Below are 22955 nucleotides of genomic sequence, written 5' to 3' on the forward strand. Positions count from 1 at the left end.
TTACAGATCAGGGATTCATGGCTTTGGCAATCTGGACAACATGGGAGTGTCGAAACACACCCCACGCTGGATAAAAAAAACAGGTCAGGTAGCATCGACGGAGAGAAACGAAGAGCCGATGTTTCGGGCCGAGACCCTTCCTCAGGAAACCCTGAGTGCCCATTTCTCTCCAGAGATGCTGCTGAAGCCGCCAAATTCCTCCCGCATTGTGCGCGTTTCTCGAGATTTCCAGCATCTGCAGAATTGCCTGTGTCTAAGCGTCGACAACTTTTCTTTTGCAGGGGATTTCAAGGGAAACATCTCAATTTAAATCCACGTTTTAAATTAAGATCTTTTATCCATCTAGTTATGTAAGCTGCTCTACGGCGTAAACGTGCCATATCAGGGAAAGGTTCAAAAGTCAATTACTTGTAATATTAGTTCCAGTCCTCTCTCCACAGATGTTGCCCTGCTGAGCACAGTAGATTTTTTGAATTTGTTTTTACCTCAGATGTCTAGCATCTGCAGGACTTTCGGGCTGTAATTGCGGCCCCTTTATCAGAATACCGGCCCCAGGTTGATGGGTGGAGTTTGCTTTTGAGCCCTTGTGGAAATTCAGAGTCGCGGCCGGTAGCAATGCGAGCACAGCCATGCCACGGATAACTGGCAAAAATGCAGGAAAGCATGAGGGCGTTCGTCAAAAGTGAGTAGGAGTTGGCTCTGGAGGCAGGTTGTCAGCTCAGGTGGAGAGACGGCTGCGTGAGTTGACAAGCTGTGAAAGCGGCAAGGTTACCATGCCTGACTGAATTGATTCCAGTTACATGTGGCGTAAGAGGCAGGGCCCCCCTTCAAAACGCAATTCACTGATGGATGCTTCGGCAGGGCTCGATTTTAATCATTTAATTAAGAGGGAGTGAGTGAGCGCCGAACTCCCTCTCCCACCCCACCCCCTCCTCCTCCGGTTGTTACCGCCGCGTCTCTGCACATACTCAAGGCAACGGCGATGGTGGAAGTGTGGCGGGGAACGAGCTGATCACAGGGCATGGAGTGGGTCGCCGACTAATAAAACGAAAGTGACGGCGCCCCGCTGCACTCTCACGCCGCGGGAATGGTGAGCTTGGGTTGAGCCGCAGCGGTTCCTGCGCTGTCGCAGCGCTCGGTGCCAGAGACTCTTCGCCGTGCCAGAATCTCTCGGGGGTCGGATGTCGTTGGAACAGCATCGATTCAAACCCGATCGCTGCTTCTGCTCCAAGTTATCTGACAAAGACAGCCTACAGCCCACAGCTATTGATACTAGTGCAAGGTGCATGAAGGGCTGATCGTTCACGTCTCCCCAGGCTGGGAGCCACACCGAAGCAACCAGCAGGAAAACCATTTTCCTTGCCGAGGCACCTGCTCGAGAGCATCGCTGGGCTCTGGCCCATGAGAGATGAATACCTACGGATCTCCCTACATGTACATGGCTGGACCCGTGTCCCAGCCCCGGCCCCCTCTGCAGAGGACCCCTAAGTGCGCCCGCTGCCGGAACCACGGCGTCCTATCGTGGCTGAAGGGACACAAGCGCTACTGCCGCTTCAAGGACTGTACCTGCGAGAAATGCATCTTGATCATCGAGAGGCAGCGGGTGATGGCGGCGCAGGTGGCTCTCCGGCGGCAGCAGGCCAACGAATGCATCGGCAGCCTCATTCCGGACAGCATCCGAGCCGTGCAGGGCATGGCTGGGGCGCCTGGCGCTGCCGAGCCCCGGCACTCGCAAGCCAAGAGCAGCGAGAGCGCGCTGCGCTGGGATCCCGAGCAACCACACAGCCTCCCGGAGCCCAGGGCCGGTAAGCGGGCTGACTCCGATTGAAATCAACTCCACTTTAAAATCCATTCTAAATATTATATATCTTTTACTTTCGTCAACTCTTGACATCGACTCAATTCAGCCGCAGAGCGAACCGTAATATTAGAATGACTTGCCGAGGTGATTCTGGACGCCCCTTGTCGGGGTGTTGTGGGCTTGGATGTGTGTCTAGTAACAGGCTCAACTTTAGCAACTCGCACAGAGACCAGGAGTGGGAGAGAGCTTACTGGTCCAATAATAAAATATGTTTTAATTAGCTCTTTTGACCCGGCGGACTTGCTTATACGAATTAAGGCAAACTTTAAAATGACGGGAGACGTCGCTCTCTCCTAGGTAGGCAATACGCTTTTAAATAGGGATCACACGGTAGATAGAAAGTTGGGCTAGAAACTTTCCTCTCGTTGCTTTGCGATTTCTATTTTATGGCGTGACTCTGAACCCTGAAGTAGGAATTCTGCACGTACTGTATAAACAAATTTACCTAATATTACAAAAAGATTTGCCAAGCGAATGGTCAAAACTTATATATTCTGCACAAATTTATGATAGACGTTGCAATAATCTGGAAGAGCTAAATCTTAATGTTCAGCATTACTCTTATATGATTACAAACCCGAAATGCAGTGATTGTTTATTAGTTTATGTACAAAGTAACACCAGGGCTTTAGTTTTTACTAATATACACGTGAATGAAATCCCCGAGACATGAAAAGAAGTTGTCAATTCAAACTGCTGAACATCCAACATTCTTGTTAAAAATCCACCGGCTTCTTTCACATTGTCAGCCCGTTTATTTCCTTCTTACATTTAGTAGAAGAAAGACTATTTGGAACGCTGTTATTTTAGCACGAATATTTCCAGCATCCATAAGATAAAATGCTGGAAATACTTGGCAGGTCAGACAGCATCTGTGCACATAGAGACAAAATTAACGCTTTAGTTCTTTGGATGTGTGTGTGTGTGTGTGTGTGTGTGTGTGTGTGTGGGGGGGTGTGGGGGGGGGGGTTGACTGAAGCATTAACTATTTCTCTTTCCATGGATATGGTTGTTCTTAATCCCGCACCTATTGAGTTCCAACAGCAGATTGCCAGTAGCTGCAGTCCTCTTATTCTCATGCACACTATTCACAAGATACGGTTAGGCAAATTTGGGTCCAGTACTTGGACATTATTATTATTATTATTATTATTTAGAAAATAAAATGTCTTATATTTTGACACTGTTATAACTACTGAAATAACATTGATACTTCTGTTGGGGAATAAGCTGTCCGTTTCCTATAAAACTGTTTTGTGCGTTTCATCCGTGTGTTATTTCGATTAAATATTCTTCTAAAGATGATTCCACCTACAGAATCAATCTTTACCAATAATATCCCGTTAATTCTGGTGTTGTGTGAATTTTCGTCTCAACCCCCCCCCCATAATCCATTGGGATTGTTATGCCCCGGTCTCCAGGAATACGCAATATCGGCTTAAGTTTCGATAATATTATTTATAGAATTATCATTTATCTCAGCGTGCATTGGTGAAACATCTGTACAAATTTGCCCATCAAGGAAAATATATTACACACGCTAAAAAAGTGTTTCGCTATAAGACATTAGTTACAGATTGGATGTAAATGAAATGTGTTCAGATCATAAGATATATGAGCAGAATTAGATTCTGCTAATTCGATAACAGTGATTATTTCGTAAAGGAAAACGACTTTATCAATATTCCTACCGATTTTTAGCAGCGAATTTTGGCTGCAGATTGTGCACATTTCTGGTCGTAATCATCCTACCAATGATTAAACTTTACATAGCCCAAAGAATTGTAGCACTTCCACCAGAATCCTTTCTTTTCTAAAAGGGAAACAAAAATCTGTGCAACGGCCGATATAGTTAGTTTTCTAAAAATTTGATTTACGGCCTTTTTAAAACGCCTCTTCATTATAGGCCACTTATTTGCATTTCATTATACCTTTAACTGTTGAATAATTTAACGATTTACGAAGATGATTATTTTCTTCAATGGCATATATGTGTAGAAAAACGTCCAAAACGCGGGCGCCCTGCTGTTTCCCAGCGGAAAGGCCTGTGTACGGTGTAAACGCCAGGAATGGCCAGGGTCCGGGCTGAATCATGTGCCCTGCATTCAGTGCAAGTTGTACTCGGTTTCCATGACCGCATTCCTTTAGAGGGCATTGGATTTTAAACGCGCATTCGGGTCAGGTCCAACTATTCCGGTCATCTTGCCCGAAACTAAAACTAAAAAAAGAGCTTCTAGTATCATTTGAAATCCGTCTATGGTTACATCGCCGATGTTTGAATGTCAGAGCAGGTCATGGAGTGACGTAAGCATGAGACTACACGGAACCGCTTAGAGCTGATGCGGATTGTGAGCTGGTAACTTCTTTAAAAACCGTAATCAGCGTGAAATAAGCAGAAACTGCGGTGCCAGTTGCTACACATGTGCACTGTGTATGATTATGACGTTAGTACGAAGATTAAACTCTATGCAAAACTTTCAGAACTATGGCTGGATTTTTGGGACCACCCCCCCCCCATATGTTATCCATTCACTCAGAAATTAACTCCAACCGGGGAGGGGGAGGTTGTTTGGGAACTGCTCACGTTCAGATTGTTGCATCTGTACTAAATTATACTGAAAAGTAAATGTCCAAACGTCATGGTTAAAAACGAAGAGGACTGCTTACGAATTTCAAATTAAGCTTAAACAATTAGAGCAATTCCAATTAACATTTTGTTTTGCCTCTGTTGTCTGGCGATAGTGTTGTGAAACATTATTCAGGGAACGACAGGGAAAAGTGAATCTAAGTGGAAATATCATCAAAGATACTTGGCGTCAGCTGTGGGAAATTTACAGTTCGGGTCCCATTCTGCAGCATTAAACTCAAAATTTAGGCCAGGACTTCGGAACAGAACAGAACACAGACAGCAATACATTGCTGGAGGCGTTTGTTATTAAAAAGGCAACCCCACTTCTGGTGAAAGTTAGAAGACGTGGGGTTTCTATTAGGTAAAAAAGAAAATGCCGGGAAATCTCAACAGATCAGGCAGCAGTTTTTTGCTTCTATTTCAAACTTCCGGCAGCTGCTGATTTTGTTTTTGTTTTTGTTCTCCCAGGTGTCCGGTAAATATTTATATTACACTTAAACGGATTTTGGGGTCACTATCGCATTGCTGTTTACAAGATTTTATGCGGAAACCGCAATCCCTACATTATAACAGTTACTACATATTAAAAGTCTTAAATTTGCTATAAAATACTTGTGTCAATAAGGTATTTATTTCAAATGTCCGAGCATTTGGGCCTGCTCCCACAATGCCTTCATCGTTTAGTAATGTGTACTATTCAATACCTCCATGAAAAATCTAAAGATAAGATATTGTGGTAATAAATTATAATTCTTTTCAGCGCTCAATCAATGATAATTCACAGGGAAATTTTACATTAATAAGATGCTAATTTAAATGAGCAGAATATTGCTTGACTTTATCGGTTTATTTGGATATGAGGCAAGCTTCTTGCCTCCAGCAAGGATGCTGCTTGTCGATTTCACATTTGTCCGCAAGTGCTAGTCTTTTCACCGTTTAGTTCCGATGTTGATTGTTAAGAAATTTCTCACATAAATGTTACAATCTATTCACCATGCGAAGTTTGACAATCAAATCCGAAACTTTCTCGGACGATTCAAAAGTTACATTCTTATATTCTTGCATTCAGCTTTATCGTAAATTATTATTTAATCGAACATATTTACCCAGATATTTTATTAGTAATTTTCAATTACTCAAGAAAAACAAAGATCCTTCTAAAATTAGAATAGAACTTTTTATGAGTTGTTTATTTACCGGTTTGATCTGAATGTAGAGGGAGTTTGCTTTTCGACTGGTGAGGCCGCATCCGATTGGAATAATTTCATTAAGTTATTATTTTTGCAATAGTTTTATGATGTTCTTAAATATTTCAGGCATAACTTCATAGAATGAATTTACCACTGCTCTTTGGATCTACGTAGACCCAAAGCTGGACTGGACTGATGATTTGAACACTATACCTAATAGTAAATAGTCGACGCGAACACTGCTGAAGTTCATAGATAACATTTATTTCCACTGCCGTGTGCAGCAAGTCATCGTTGCTTCTGGCACGAACAGGGGTGGACATAATATCTTTATAAATATTTAAATTTCCGATCATTTAAAGTAAATAGCCATTCCGCGGCAAATTGGGATTGAATAAAATGTGAGTGGAAACGTTTATTTGTAGTCTGTTGGCTGATGAATAAGGATGTTTTGTTTAGCCAACCTGTAATAAAATAAACACCATCCCGTCAGGTGTTTTGTATTTTAGAAATATTAGCCAGGTGAGGCTATGGGAAATGCCAGCGCGTTTTTTTCTCTCTCCAGCAGCACGAGATAGCTTGCAGAATCTTTAGTCAATGCTTCCTATTTTTATGTCTCAGCTATAATTAAACCTATGGAACTTCGGAACCGAGAGGCTTTGCTTTAATTTCCATTAATATCCGTTGTTCAAGACCATATGATTTTTTCTTCGAAAATAAATTTAAATTCTATCAGATTAAAGATTTTACAATTCACGCATTTTATATTTTATGTTAATCTGGACACAGCTGAGAGAATAAATATTAAAATCATAATATTTATATTAAAGTTACCAAGATTAAACATTATCCCCTAAATTTGTGTTTCCAGAAGAGGATACACGTAAACGGCGATTCTTTGTCAAATTTTGTCCTATGTATCCGGCAGGGAAAGAGATTTATAATAACACAATTTAAATTGTGAAAGTCTCTTCGAATCTACGGTGGAATGTTGCGACGGGATTATAATTTATAAGTAATTTGATTTATAGGCGCACAAACAGTTGTGAAAATTTATGATGGTTTTGGGACGGCTGTGGAGGTGAAGGATTTATTGATTGTTCCAAAAAGCACTTAATTTAAAAATGAAACACTGGCCCGATTACAACGGGCAGACTTCAGCACCTTTGCTGGAGAACAAATGAGACGTATGGCACTGTATTGGATTTGAGCGGATGATTAATAATCGCGCTATATTGCAAGACTCTTAACAAATTACCGCAATCTAATGGGACCAGATTCAATCGAAATAGGATAACAATGACTTCTTCAAGGAAGGTCAAACAGCACTGAAAATGTTACCAAGCAACAGGCGAGTTGTGTGGAATACAATGATATCCGCATTGATGTACTGTAGTGCGATTTGCCAAGTAGTCAGCATTTTCTTAACGGCTTTACAAAGAGAGAGAGAAAGAAACAGGACCAACTCCTCATCAATCACAATGCCCTGGCGTTTCCGCACTGTTTCATAAATGTTGCTTTCTCGAAAAGTCAACGACACGGGGAGTGACCCAGCGCACCTTTATCCAGATTTAATAGGCTTATTTTTTAATATTTAAAATTGCCCAATTAACTTCACATCCTTACACCTTCGTCTCTCGAATATCACAAGACCTCTCTCTAATTTTATCCGACATTCTCCTCCCATACCCAAGCATCACTCACCTTACCACTATTTTATTGTAAAAGTTAGCCTGGCAGTGTGTTTCTGGAATCAAAATGTGATCGCCAAGTAAATCCCAGTCGGGGAATTTTCGGCATGATTTTTAAAAAGAATATTTTTTTCAAACAATCTTTGGGCATTCGAAGTTCTACCGATTGCTATATTAATTTAGTTTAAAGCATCCGGGCATCGCTCATATTTAACAAATTTATTGTACTAAACACAATTAGTTTCTCACTTGTTCACTTGTCAAACAGAACTGAGGGAAAATCAACATGAACCAAACGCGACAAATCCCGCGTTTACTGGTGCAATTTCAGACTCGTTTGATTTGTGGTTCGGCTGTAGATCGAAATGGCTAGGGGCCCGTTGGTTATTTTGTTCAAAAGCTGTATTCAGTTTTGAAACCGAACAGAGTTTATTACAGAATTGGAATAAGACGAAATAACTAACATTCCAATCAAACGTGAAATTTTGAAATACGTAACGATTACTTACAGAAGATGCAATATATAAACCGCTCACAAAGTTGAGAGCAAGCAATGTTAAACGTGTTAAATATTCTGTGAAAATGTAACTCATATTTGTAAATAAATCCAGTTGTATTGCATAGAGGTAAAACATGTGCGGGGCTGATCTCATTTTCAGTGGCTTCCAGAGAGGCGAACAGGTTATTCCTTCAAAAGGGAGAAATGAAAATGAGAAGACATCGCTTTGATTATAACACAAGACTTTTTCTTACACCATTTTCATCAGCTTACAGAAAGTAGAAATGAGCAAAAAGTTTCTACAAAAAAGTCTTTTTTATTTGGTACAAAATGTCTGTTTGAAAATAGACTCTTTAAAAAATTTAGCCAATGTCATACTCAAGAATTTAATCTTATAGTTTAATAGACTTTCAGAGAGCTACCTTGATATCTGGGTTAAACATGTAAATCTGGTTATTATAATTTCTCAGGAGTATCCATTAACTAAAGCCAAAGGATTCCCTTTCAGCCAACTAGTAAATGACTGGATCATTTGTTATAATCCAAAGTATTGCGTTCCCATTGTGACTCTTAATGGTTAATTTAACTATAGTTTCTCCACATTTTAAATTGATACTTGGACATACACCTATCTAAACAAAAGTGCCCCTCACATCTTTTGCAACGTGACCACTCAAGTTAACAGACTGTTATTCTGTTCTGGGTTATGAGGCGTAATATCAAAAAAGCATTAGGACGCAAAACTTTATCTCTGTGAACCAATATCTATTTATATTGAAAGGATAGGTTATTAAATTCTGGTAAATTAACTAATTGACTGACAAATGCTAACCTGGTAGAATTCCTTGTTTGAATGTTAGTTTCTAATTGTAGATTCTAAGTTTCATAAAATTGGTTAAGAAAATTTCCACATTTGTTGCCACTTTTTTTTACAAGGAAGCGAATTCTCAAAATCCCATCATCGAATAACTACACTGTGTTAATGGCCGTTATATGTTATTATCAATTTTTTTTTTAATTTATAGCTTTTAGGACAAAGTACTATTTGTGCAGTTATCCCAAAATGCACAAAGTCCTTTCTAACATAAATGACATTTAACTTCCAGTATGAAGTAAATACCTAGATTGCAACATGCCAGTATATTTTTAATGGCGCTTCTCAAAAGTGTAAACTCCGCTGCTTATGATAAAATTATTTTCAGACTGCATGCAACCTCCTGCAAAAAGGAAGGCTGCAACGTCTTAACTCTCCTAAATTCCTGTAAGGCAAACTTTCTTTTCTCACATCCAGGTCCCTTTTCCACCATTTATTTGCCTTTCAATGCATTCATTCATTTGATTTCTTCTATGATAAATCCTCAGTTACTTGTTCACCTTTACACGAGATATTGCTCTATTTTTCTCTTACTTCTACAGGTATCACTTCTAGCTCCAACTCCCCTGAGAGGATATGATCTCTCTCTCTCTCTCACTCTCTCTCTCTCTCTCTCTCTCTCTCTCTCTCTCTCTCTCTCTCTCTCCCCCTCCCTCCCTCTCCCCCTCTCCTTCTCCATGTGGTTTATTTCATTTCAAGCGGCCTGTATATTGTCAGTTGGTTAAAGATTGTGCTACTAATGATAAGACGATCAGGAAAGATGAAATCAGCAATGCGAGATTCAGTGGAAAGAGCACCTTAAGGAAATCTATCAAAATTCTAGCTGAGGATTAGTCTACAGTATATTGCACATCTAAAGCAGATTTATGTAACTTACTAAGATGCTATAGAACTGCATGAGAATGATGTAAAAAAAACTCAAGAAACATAGTTAAATTAAGATTTGCTTATTTACCACATGCACATCAAAGCATGGAAACATACAATGAAATGCATCAACGACCAACACGGACTGAAGATGTGCTGGGGCTGCCTGCGAAATTCACCGTGTTTCCGATCTCTGGACCTCGGAAGTCCGGGTCCAGTGGTATGAGCAGTCATCACAAACCTGGTTGCAGTGGATAACCATGGCTTCTTCTGTGCCTTATCATTCCCTTCGCTCTCCATGTAGCATTGCAGAACTGCTTTCTTACCCTTTGGATCTCACTGTTGATCTCATCTGCCCAGCCCTCTGGAGCTGGCTTCACACTCTAGGACAGACGTGTCTCTTCTTTACCGGGATATGAGGCCAACTGGCTACCCTCACCCGGTTCCACCCGCCCGTTAAAGCGGTGTACCAGAATGTAAAAGTTGTCCACATGCAAACAGCTATTCGGAACCGAAGGTGAGAGCAGAATTTTCTGAGGGGACCAAAGGCGAGTGAACTGCCCCAGAATGGGCAAGGTAAGCCCCTTCAGTAGAGCTGGACACCCGATACACAGCAGCGTACACTGGATGAATTCCTCCGTCAATAACTATCAGGAACTAATACACAGTTTTATAGTACTGTAGTAGCATTGGCAGTGTTCTACTTTGTTTTGTATTTCAGTTAAATACATAATTTGTTACTCAGTTAAACAGTAGTTAGTCTTTTTTTATAACTTTCTATGAAACTTCAAATAAATGGAGCAGCTGATTCAATGAGTATTGCTTTAGGAAGGTGGAGTCCATCATTAAGGACTCTCACCTCCCAGGACATGCCCTTTTCTCATTGTTACCATTGGGAAGTACAGAAGCCTGAAGGCTTATGCTCAGAGATTCAGAAACAGCTTCTTCCCCTCTGCCATCCGATTTCTGACTGGTCATTGAACCCATGACCACTACCTCACTGCTTCTTTATTTCTGTTTTTATTTTGCACTACTTATTTTAACTTAACTGTTTAATAGACAGATCTATACTTAATGTAACAGTTTTTTTCTCTGTTTTTATTTATCATGTATTTCATTGTACTGCTCAAGTAAAGTTAACAAATTTCATGATATATGCCGGTGATATTAAACCTGATTCTGATTCTTTACCTCTTGGCTCTCTCCCCAATTTCATTTACATGTCGTTCCATCATTTACTCACTGAAACCAGCATTCACACGTCTGTTATCTCTGTTATTTACAAGTGTTACATGCATTTCTACTTTACAACCGCACATCTGAAGCCTTAGATGAGTCACAATTTTATCGTAGTTAATATCAAGAAGTCTTCACTCCCACTGCAAACTCCATGTTTATTAATTCCATCTCACTCCCTAGTCTTTGCCTTAGACTTAACTCAGTCACTTCTTTATAAATTTTTAATCCCTGTTTTGTCTATCACTAAGACAGCTTGCTGACCACTCAACCAATGAGTTTTTCACCCATTATCTTTTGTTCTTATAAGATGAATTCCATTGCTACTGTTTACACTCTCAAGCTTAAGCAGACATTAAAAATGTTTCAATTCTGTTTGCCTGACTTACTCTGTAAATACCACAACAAATCTAATAATCACAATCACTATTTTCTATTTTAGTAGCGTTGAGCTGAAAATAATTACGACTCACAGGAGATTTTATTATAGATAATTAAATATTTTCCTATTAAGTAATCATACTTCATCATGTGTTTGGGCGGTAATTGTATGTTTGTTTTTCATATGATGCATTGGACCCAGAGCAACAATTATATAATTCTCCTTTTCACTGGAAATGACATTAAACATTCTTAAATCTTGAATCTGGATATGGTCAACCTTTAAAATTTTGAATTCAGCAGAGAAAGTAGCATTGGAAAAGCAGTACTTTATTTTAGACTCTATGCTCCAGTCACAGCAGAGTAGTAGTTAGTGTTATGCAACTCAGGTTCAACGCCAGCAACTCAGGTTCAACTCCCACTACAGTCTGTAGGTAGTCTGTATCCCAGTGACTGCATGAGCTTCCTCCGAATGCTCCTACTTTCCAAAGATGTACAGGTTCGGGTTAGTAACTTGGGGATTTCCTACACTTAGTGGCAACTATATTAGGTACCTCCTGTACAAAGTTCAAAGTAAATTTATTATCAGAGTACAAATATGTCATGAAATACATCCCTGAGATTAATTTTCTTGCGGGTATTCACAACAATTACAAAGATACACAATAGAATCAATGAAGGACAGCAATACAGACAAACGACCAAAGTGTAAAAGACAACAAAGTGTGCAAATAGAAAAAGAAACAAAATAAAAAAGACAGTAATAAAATAAATAAGCAATAAATCCCAGAACATGAGATGAAGAGTCCTTGAATAAAGTGGCAACTGAGTGTATGTTTGTAATCCAGCCCATCCACTTCAAAGTTTGACACGTTCTGAGATATTCTTCTGCACATCACAATTGTAACACATGGTTTTCTGAGTTGCTGTCACCTTCCTGTTAGCTTGAACCATTCTGGCCATTTTCCTCTGACCTCTTTCATTAAAAGGCGCTTTCATCCACAAAACTGTGGCTCACTGGATGCTTTATGTTCTTCACACCATTCTCTGTAAACTCTAAAGAATGTTGTGTGTGAAAACTCCAAAAAATCTGTAGTTTCTGAGATACTCAAACTGGCACGAGCAATCATTCCGCAGTCAAAGTCATTCAGATCACATTTCTTCCCCATTCTCATTTTTGGTCTGAACAACTGAACCTTTTGACCTTGTCTGCATGCTTTTATGCATTGAGATGCTACTGATTAAATATTTGTATTACTGAGCAGGTGCACAGGTGTATCTAATAAAGTGCCCTCTGGGTGTATGTTGACACTTGTAGGCATCCCCCAGCACATCCCTACACATGATACACTGCAATGACTTTAAAAAATATCCTGCACAGGGTTCACTGTCATCATCAGGTCTGACAGACAACCAGCATGATGTGTTCTTTTGGTTGACTATAAATGGAGAAAATTTGCGCAGGCACCTAGTGCAGATATGGGCTGCCTTCATACAATGCTTTTGATGATTGCATCCTCCAGCTGTTCATTTTTATTGTAAAAATTCAAGATAATTGTTGATACCTTCAAGATCTTCATAGATCTTAACTTGTTGAAGTAGTGGTATCATTTAATTTTCACTCCTGGCCATTTCTGGCATCTCTGCGCCTGAATGCTTGAAACTGCAGTGAGCAAGACAATTCAAAATGGTCTTACTGCTTATTTTCCAGCAACCATCAATGACAAATGTCACTGCTTTTTGAATGCAAATACATGCAACTGATGCTATTTAAAAATTGTTCGCTCTGAGCATAGTGCAGGGTCAAACAGCCACACAAGTTCACATGATGAAACTTGCAACAGCCTCCTGTCCCAATTGAGTGGCACAGCACCCCAGATACATAAGGGCTATTATCTTAATTAGTTTTTGTTCTTTAAGAGTTATCCTAAATAAATGGCAGCCACAATTAACCGAAGGATCAATTAACAAGAATCCGTATTTGAATTAGAGACTGAGACCTGTGCTTGCAGTTATGAATGCTTAAGTGAGAAAGTGCATTAAATTATTGAAAATTGTGAATCACTTGCATGAATAGGAAAAGTGAAATCTGGGGGGCTGTGCAATTAAAAAGCAGGGTATTTGGAGGCCTCACTATTGTTTCATACTCTTTAGAGAAAGGGAATCTTGTGAGGACAAGTTAATAGGTGAAATTTTACCTCTTTTAATTATGTAATCTGGTTAAGGTTTCTTTTAGGAATGTAAAATGATAATAGGCATATTTTATTGGAATGCAGTCTTATAAATGGTAGAAAAAAATTAGAAAATTGTATAAATTAATGTAGTTAAAGAGAGTAACACGAAGGCACAAAACCGAACTATAGTGGATGAAGAAAGCTGACTTGTGACAGGATATTGGTAGCAAATAATTACTCTATTCATTCAAATGCAGGCTTTATAATCATGACATATGCAAGTGATTTTATGAGGAACATAGGAATTTCTATATGGGAGAAAGACTAAGTACAAATAGTAGTAGTAGTCATAAGAATAATAAATCAATAATAAACATTTTTGTTTCTTTTCTCTTAAAAAACACATCTGTTTTTATACCATTGCCCTTTTGTTCATAGCCAAAAGTGTTTGTGGATACACTGGTGCACGGTACTGCATCAACAGAAGTCTTCAATACCAGCTTATTTTAAACCTTTATAATAAGTAGCTTTTATTATATTTGCAGTAAAACTATAGAAATACCAAAAATATATTGTCTGTTGAAAGTACATTACAGATCAAGCAGATGGCACTGCTTATTAGATACTATAGATTACCAGGACGGTAAGATAGCTTTTAATAAATTTCCATTACTCAACTGTGAAAAGTAAACCCAATGCACAAAGGTCCAGAGTAGGTTGAAAATTAAAATCTGCTTTAAATCAGTACTTCATAAACACAAGAGATTCTGCAGATGCTTCAAATCCAGAGCAACACACACAAATTAGGCAACATGGGAGTGTAGTGGTTAGCACAACGCTTTACAGTACAGGTGACCTGGGTTCAATTCCCACTGCTGCCTGTTCTTCCCGTGACTGTATGGGTTTCCTCCGGGCGCTCCGGTTTCCTTTCACACTCCAAAGACGTACCAGTTGGTAGATTAACTGATCATTGCAAACTGTCCCATGATTAGGCTGGGGTAAAATTAGGGGATTGCTGAGTGGCGCAGCTCAAAAGCCCTGAAGGGCCTATTCCACGCCGTTTCTCAATAAATAAATAATGCTGGAGGAACTCAGCAGGTCAGGCAGCATAAAATGATGATGCTGAGTTACTGTGGCATGTTGTGTCTGTTGTTTAACATAGTGCTTGGAGAGTTTCCGATAGGTGGAAAACAGTTGGAGTCCCTGATCATTACGGTAAATTTCTGTACTGTATTAATGACCGGGATAGTAAAACTAAATATATACTTTTTAAATGGTACCAAAATAGGGATCACATCATTTAGGTAAGTAAATCAGGTGGAATAGTGATGAAGCATAAAGATGATAATTATGGCTATTTTCATTTCATACCCTTGCTATCCCATCTTAAACTTTAAACTTCTGCAAAGGTTTGGCGGTATTTTCAGAAAAAAACACGTAAATGTACTTTCTCCGGGATCCCACTGAACTGCTGATGGATGATGCATGATGGAAAAATCAGAATAAAATGAAATAAATTAAATTCCTTAAAAAACTGTCCTTTGGTACCAAAAATCTTTCATTTATACACAGTGAGTTGGATGTCTTGGATAAAGGGTTTTCATGCTATGGGAAGTTCATCAATTTAAAAGGCAAATAGAAGAGTAATATTTATGATGTGAATCTTAACACCATTCTTTTCAGATTACACTTAACAGTATTCCTTTCAACTTTTATCTTCATTCTGGATTCGATACTTTTAATATCGAAGAGAATGGAATAACAGATCTAGTTTTAAATGTAAAGGTCCTGACGGAGGGTTTCGGCCCGAAACGTCGACAGTGCTTCTCCTTATAGATGCTGCCTGGCCTGCTGTGTTCCACCAGCATTTTGTGTGTGTTGTTTAAATGTAAAGGGGCTGATTTAATAAGATTGCTATTGAAGCCTCAGAACAAAGGTGGTAAAGATGAGACTGTCCAGACCTGGGGTGCCAAATTGAGAGATTATCTAAAAAATTTGCTCTCATGCCATGGCAATTTTGAGCAGAGATTTTCATTGATTAATGAAATAGTAACAGCAATTATTGACTTTTTGAAGAAAAAAAGATGAGTCCTGTAGCTTATTTACATGTAGGCTTTACTATTAATGAAAGTGTAACAGAGACAGATTGAAGTAAATGAAATACTGTAGAAAACAAGCTAAAAATGATCAATATCAATCTTTGAAAAGACAATTGAAAAATACCATTATTTCTAAATAACGTTGTAATTGTAGCTGATATATACATCACTATTTTGGAACATAAGATGCATAATAACCATATAACCATATAACAATCACAGCACGGAAACAGGCCATCTTGGCCCTCCTAGTCCGTGTCGAACCCTTAATCTCACCTAGTCCCACCTACCCGCACTCAGCCCATAACCCTCCACTCCTTTCCTGTCCATATACCTATCCAATTTTACCTTAAATGACACAACTGAACTGGCCTCTACTACTTCTACAGGAAGCTCATTCCACACAGCTATCACTCTTTGAGTAAAGAAATACCCCCTCATGTTTCCCTTAAACTTCTGCCCCCTAACTCTCAAATCATGTCCTCTAGTTTGAATCTCCCCTACTCTCAATGGAAACAGCCTGTTCACATCAACTCTATCTATCCCTCTCAAAATTTTAAATACCTCGATCAAATCCCCCCTCAACCTTCTACGCTCCAATGAATAGAGACCTAACTTGCTCAACCTTTCTCTGTAACTTAATTGCTGAAACCCAGGTAACATCCTAGTAAATCGTCTCTGCACTCTCTCTAATTTATTGATATCCTTCCTATAATTCGGTGACCAGAACTGCACACAATATTCCAAATTTGGCCTTACCAATGCCTTGTACAACTTTAGCATTACATCCCAACTTCTGTACTCAATGCTTTGATTTATAAAGGCCAGCGTTCCAAAAGCCCTCTTCACCACCCTATCTATGCTTTATTAATGCTTTATTACTTTATTAATGCTTTATTACTACTTTTAATCATGTCGAATCTTCACTCCACCACTCTCAAAATCTTTCTGCTTCTCTATCAATTTGGACATTTGTTTCTTTGCTGGGGTACCTGACATTCTGAACAAACTGAAAAATCTAAAAATTTCTCATCGATGAACTTAAATAACATAGCTTTACTAATATAATATGTTTATTGTGAAAAAATAAATATTCATCGAGGTGCCAAACTACATGTGGTATTTATCATTAATACCACTGAATAGCCGGTGTGACAAAAAATAAAATAAAAGCAGAATGAAGCCAATGCCAACTGGCCCAACTGTGTACTATCCAAATACTGATGAGTCCACAAGTCCTGTAAGGACTTCAACACCACGTAGACTTGGAATTATTAAGCTGGAAACATGCCAGCATGTTTGCTGTGAAAGCACCTCTCTGCTCTCAGGTTGCAAAAACTCATTTGCTGCTTCTTTTGGTGGTAAAGATAAGCATTATGTATCTTTTTATTATGGGTGGGGTTTAAAGAATCAAGGGGTGGCACTGCATGTTGCGTGTTGACAGAATTTTGCATGTGCCATCTTGGTCACATGTGCCGGAGGTTCGCCACCCCTGGAATGATGATTTAATTGGACAATATCATCTGCTACTTGCTGGCTACTTTTAAGATATTAATCTGGGTGTAATGTCCACCATCCGTTTCCTCCCTTGCTGTTTAGGCCACACTGTCAAATCCTCTGCTGCCAAAAATAACGTCATAGGCCTCGAAGACCAAATTGCTGCTGTCTGCCTGCCCTAACAATGTAATTTTCAGCAGGTTTACATTTACTTAGAAAGCTGAAAGTGAAATACATGTAAGGTTTTAGGATGTTTACATTATTTATTTTCTAATTTTTCACTGATGTATCTTTCTGTGTGCTCAAACATTTTCCCTGAGTCGGATTGGTCAAGGCAATCGAGAAAAAAAATAAGAATGTTCTAAAATGCTAAGTGAAACAAATGTGAAGTGAATGGTATTGGAAAGGATATTTTAACTATTTTTTAGATTGCTTATATGATAGGTTAGAAAGAGGTGTTGCCTGGAGTTCCTGGTCTTTGCAGCTTATGTTGGTGCTGGATTAAAATGAATAACACTCCCCTTTAATGTTGTAAGCAGCCCACAATTCTCAAATATGGATATCCTTATTGTTTTGACTACGGTACTCCGCTCTGTACAGAATGAATCACTAACACAAGACAATCTGCAGATGCTGGAAATTCAAATCAACACACACAAAATGCTGGAGGAACTCAGCAGGTCAGGCTGCATCTGTGGAAAAGAGTAAAAAATCTTCATTTTGGGCTGAGATTCTTCCTCAGGACTGAGAAGGTAGGGGAAGATGTCTGAATAGAAAGATGGGAGGTGAGGTGGGAGAAAGAGGCTAGTTGGAAGGTGATAGGTGAAGCCGAGTGGCTGGGAAATGTCAAGGGCTGGAGAAAAGAGTATCTGATAGAGGAGGAGAATGGGCCATAGGAGAAAGGGAAGGACGAGGTAATAGGTAATAGACCCAGGTAGTAATAGGTAGGTGAGAAGAAGTAAAAGGTCTGAGTGGGGAATAGAGGAGGATGGGGTGGGAAATTTTGTTCACTGGAAGGAGAAGTCGATATTCATACCATCATTAGGAGGGTGCCAGAGGGTGTTCTTCCACCCTGAGGATGGCTTCATCTTGACATAAGAGGAGGCCATGGATTGACATGTCGGAATGGGAATGGAAATCAGAATTAAAATGTTTGTCACCTGGCTTCACCTATCCAGCTAGCCTCTTTCCCCTCACCCCATTTTTTTATTTGGGCATCTCCCACCATCCTTTCAGTTCTGATGAAGGGTCTCGGCCCAAAGCATTGAGTTTACTCTTTTCCATAGATGCTGCCTGACCTGCTGAGCTCCTCCAGCATCTTGTGTGTGTAAGCTATAAATGTTCTTTCCCTGTGAGCTCTAAGATAATGGCATGGTGCATGTTAAAAGTAACTCATACTGAGAGCATCTCATACTCCAAGGAGATCAGATCCCAATACTTTGCATTGAAAAATACATTAGGAGGACAGGTCAAAGACTGATTAAGATAGAAGTAAAAACAAATATCAAAATATTTGACCAGATCGGTGAAATTAAAGGCTTTCCATTTTGACAAGTGAGCACAGAACAGCACTGTCATATGATATGAAATCACAGGCTACACAGGGGCTTCTGCACTTTCAGAAGCCAGCAAGCATTCTCTGCCTGCCCTACTCAGAATAATCAACCATTAAATACAGGCAGAAATATTAGGACCATGCAAAGTTAAATTGGATGCTGTGGTTTGTGAAGGAGTTCGGAATATCGACAACTTTTAAAGATGTAAAATAAATTGCATTTATTTGACATCGATAAGTAATCTACAAAATATTGAATTTGATGAAGCATGACAGTTATATGTACTTATCATTGTCTGTGAAAGCTTATGTGGTTTGACTGAGTGCTACCATAGGATTTGTTAGAACCACAGAGTTATCTGGATTGGAGTTTCATTACTTTCAGAACATTCCTGGATCAGTTATCTGAAACAAAGTGTCAGAGCCCAACAGGTCTGCATCAGCCTGGATATTTCTGAGTGGAACTTGCCACTCGCATCCCTTTCAGCTCTGAGCCTATCTTTTCTGAATCCACACACAAATGCAGCTTGACCTGTTGAGTATTTCCAACACTTTCTGTCTTCTAAGTTGATGCTCAAACTTCAAAGTAAATTTGTTATCAAAGTAGGCATATACAACCATATGCTACCTTGAGATTTATTTACTAACAGGCATCTACAGTTAAAAAAACTATAGAGTTGTATTAAAATCTATGCAAAACAGATGAAGACTGACAAACAGTATTCTGCAAAAAAAGACCAACTGTGCAAATGAAAGTAATACTGAGTACACAAATTATAAAGAGTCTTTGAAAGTGTGTTTGCAGATTGTAAAATCAGTTCAGAGGTGAGGTGGATGAAGTTATCCATGCTGGTTCCAGAACCTGATGTTTGTAAGGTATTAACTGTTGTTGAACCTGGTCATGTGGGACCTAAGGCTTCTGTACCTCCTGACTAATGATAGTAGAGAGAAGAGGGCATGGCCTGGATGGTGGAGGCCTTTCATGATGAATGCAGCTTTCCTGTGGCAGTGCTTCATGCAAATGTAATCAATGGTTGGGAGGCCGTTTCTTGTGTTGGACTGGGCTGTGTCCCTTACTTTCTGTTCTTGGGCATTGGCATTTTCATGCCAAGCCATGATGCAACCAGTCATGTGCATCTATGCAAGTTTGTCAAAGGTTCTGGTGAAATGCCAAATCTACATAAACTTCTGAGAAAGTCAATGTGCTGTTATGCCCTCTTTGTGATGGTACTTATGTGTTAGTTCCAAGACAGACCCCCCCCCCCCCCCCGATATATTGACACCAATGAGTTTAAAGCCATGGACCCTCTCCACCTCCATTCTCCTGATGAGGACTGGCTCACGGACCCTCAGCTTCTTCCTCCTGCAGTCAATAATCAACTCTTTGGTTTTGGTGATGTTGAATAAGAGATTGTCGTGGCACCAGAACAATGTTTTATATATTTTATATTTTATTTTACATATGTAAGTGAAAGTTGATTTATAAATGTTGTTTAGTTACATTTAATAACTACAAAATTTACAAAAATAATGGCTATTTAAAAGATCCTTCTTTGGCTCTCAAATACTAATACCTGATTGAACATTCCCAAACTAACATATTCAGAGTTTGTAGCATGAAGCTATAGTTGAGATTCTTCTGTTAATTGCCAATATCAAAAGGTTAAGGAACAGTTGCTTTTTTGCGCTATTATACACGTTATTAAGATAAATAAAAGTAACAGTCATTTAACAGCTTCAATAATATCTTAAAACAGTGTGCTATATGTCCTTGTACATTGATTTGAATGTTAACGGCTCCTTGGTGAGAGCCTGAGCTTAGAAAATGTACAGGCCTTTCCCAGGTTAGTGTGACTGAATTATGGACACCCTATACATATAAATAAGTTCCCATAAATGTTATTAAGTTCAAATGAGAAACAGTTTTGGGGAAAAATAACATATTCACATGTAACCTCTCTGCAGTAATCAGACATCACTGTCTCTTAAGAACATAGACTGGCCACTTAAGAAAGTTCTATTGGAAATTAACAGGCAATCACTTCTATTGATAATTACAACAGAGTTAGGTGTAATGTTTATAATTATGATATGTTTATCATCAGCCTAATCTTTCTTTTTTTATTTTAGATACAAGTGATGAACGATTAGATGACCAGATTAGAGATGAGACCATGGAATCATACAATGACAAATTGTCACGACAGTTAAGTTCACCAGATATGGTCAAAGACAAGAATTGCTACACGTCCGACAGTCCCGAAATGCCAGTGGTCGAAGAAGAACGGTTACCTATTGAGAAGAGCAGCAACAGCTTGGAAACCCTTCCTGAGAGCTCCAAATGTAATCTGGATCAGAGCCAAATACTGATGGAAGGATTATCTGGAGCTGTGCCAGTACCTTTTTCTTTAAAAGGTAATAGACCTCCTATAGAAGTGCTGAAGAAGATTTTCCCAAACCACAAACCTACAGTCCTTGAGCTCATTTTGAAAGGCTGTGGAGGTGACCTTGTTGGTGCCATTGAAATTCTTCTGTCTAGTCGCCCTGATAGATCTTCAGAAGCCCCTGATGTATTAAGCCTCTCATCTAATGGACAGACATTTTTTGAACATGCTTTTGGGTCCTATCCCGTCGCCTCTTCTAAATGGTCTGTTGGGTCAGCCTTTAGGGTCCCAGATTCCTTGAGGTTCTCTAATGATCCTGGCAATGTCATGTCAAGCCCACTCACCATGCCACTACAGCACCAATTTCCTCAACCTCCTCGTTACCCACTGGTTCTGAGGAACACCTTGAGCAGAAACCAGGCAAGTCCATTTCTATCAAATGATGTTGCTCTGTGGAACACCATGACACTTCAGCAACAATACCAGCTCAGATCCCAGTACCTTACCCCTTTCCCAAATGCTTCAGCTGGCATTTTTCGCAGGTCCCCAGTCCTTCCGTCTCACCCTACCAATGACCCCAGGCTTTCAATTGCTGATGAAGGCTGCTCGATGGTGACCAAACAATCCATTTATGCAGAGGAGGACTACGATGAGAGATCAGATTCTGCAGATTCTAGAATATTGAACTCATCCTCTTAAATGATATGTAGCTGATGCTCACCAAACAGAATATAAAAAGGAAAATACTTGAATTTACCATTGAAGACTTGGAGCAGAAACTCCATCCACAACTTAATATCCCCAAAAGGAATAGCCAAAGGATTATAAAACATAGTTATCCAGTTTATATGTCTTAGATGTATTAGTTGAAAAATATGTATAACTGGTAGCTACACTTTCTAATGCATGTTATATGCTGTGACCATGATTGCAAACAAAAAAGATAGGCATTTGAACAAGTACCTATAGCACGCCCAAAATTTTAAATGCAAATAAATGAAAAAGATGTAAGCACTCATTTGTACAAAATGTCATTTACACTATCCAGTTGATTTATTTGTTACATTTGGCATAAATCAGGTCCACATTTTCAGGACAGTAATTGCTCTCAAATAACCTTCATTTACAATAAGAATAAAAGAGTGTACAAGGTATCTTTGATAACAAGGATGGATCCACCTTCATCATGCTAATTACACTCAAGAGCAGTAAATGTTGAGTTTAGAGATATGCACAATTTGAACATATAGAAATGCTTAATTTTGCTCTCCACTATTTTCTGAGCAAACTGAACTAAAATAAAGCTTCAAGCTTCAAATCAAAATCAGTATGTTGATTTCTGATCAATGAGTATCCATTATATTTTGGAGAGCTTTAAACAATATGAAACTTATAGCTCTACAGAGGTAGAATAGATTCAGGCATGTGAAGCTACACTGTCAGAATTAAACTGCTGAATTGTTAAGCTCTTGATCAACAGCGTTTAATATTTTCTCAGCTAAATGGCCAGTGCAGACTGCAAGGTCTTCATACAGGGTCGCAACCCGAACATCAACCATCCTTTTGCCTCTACAGATGCTGCTCCTCACTCCAGCATCTGTAATTGCTTGTGTACACAGACTGCAATGAATTCGGAAGAAATCATTTACTAAATAAATGCTTAACAGTTCAATGTTTGTGTGGTTATTTACAAAATATTAAAAATATTCACTGAAGAAAATCTAACTATTTTATCAACCATGCAAATACTGTGACATATTGTATTATCGGTAGAGAATAAGGAACTTACATAGGTGACATAAGGTAGCTTACACTAGCAAGTGTCAAATTCTCAAGGAGAAAACAATAGGCAGCACCAGTGATGAAAACAGAGCAAACTTGAGCTAGAGGGAAAAGGTTAGGACTTTAATTCTTGGAGCATAGGAGAATGAAGGAAGACTTGATAGAGATATTCAAAGTTATGAGGGATATAGATATGGGAAATGCAATTGGGCTTTTTCCACTGAGGTTGGCTGAGA

The 22955-nt window shown here is 39.1% G+C and overlaps 1 protein-coding gene across 1 annotated transcript; it reads left to right on the forward strand.

The window, feature by feature from the left end:
* The first annotated feature begins 711 nt into the window (after window positions 1–711).
* Window positions 712–22585, forward strand: dmrt3a (doublesex and mab-3 related transcription factor 3a). Its single transcript, XM_059969957.1, has 2 exons — window positions 712–1805; window positions 20684–22585. Exons 1-2 carry the CDS (start codon window positions 1409–1411, stop codon window positions 21634–21636), a joined length of 1350 nt encoding a protein of 449 aa, XP_059825940.1. The 5' UTR covers window positions 712–1408; the 3' UTR covers window positions 21637–22585.
* Window positions 22586–22955: the final 370 nt, after the last annotated feature.

The sequence above is a fragment of the Hypanus sabinus genome, chromosome 5 (assembly GCF_030144855.1).
Source record: "Hypanus sabinus isolate sHypSab1 chromosome 5, sHypSab1.hap1, whole genome shotgun sequence".
Classification (NCBI taxonomy): Eukaryota; Metazoa; Chordata; class Chondrichthyes; order Myliobatiformes; family Dasyatidae; genus Hypanus; species Hypanus sabinus.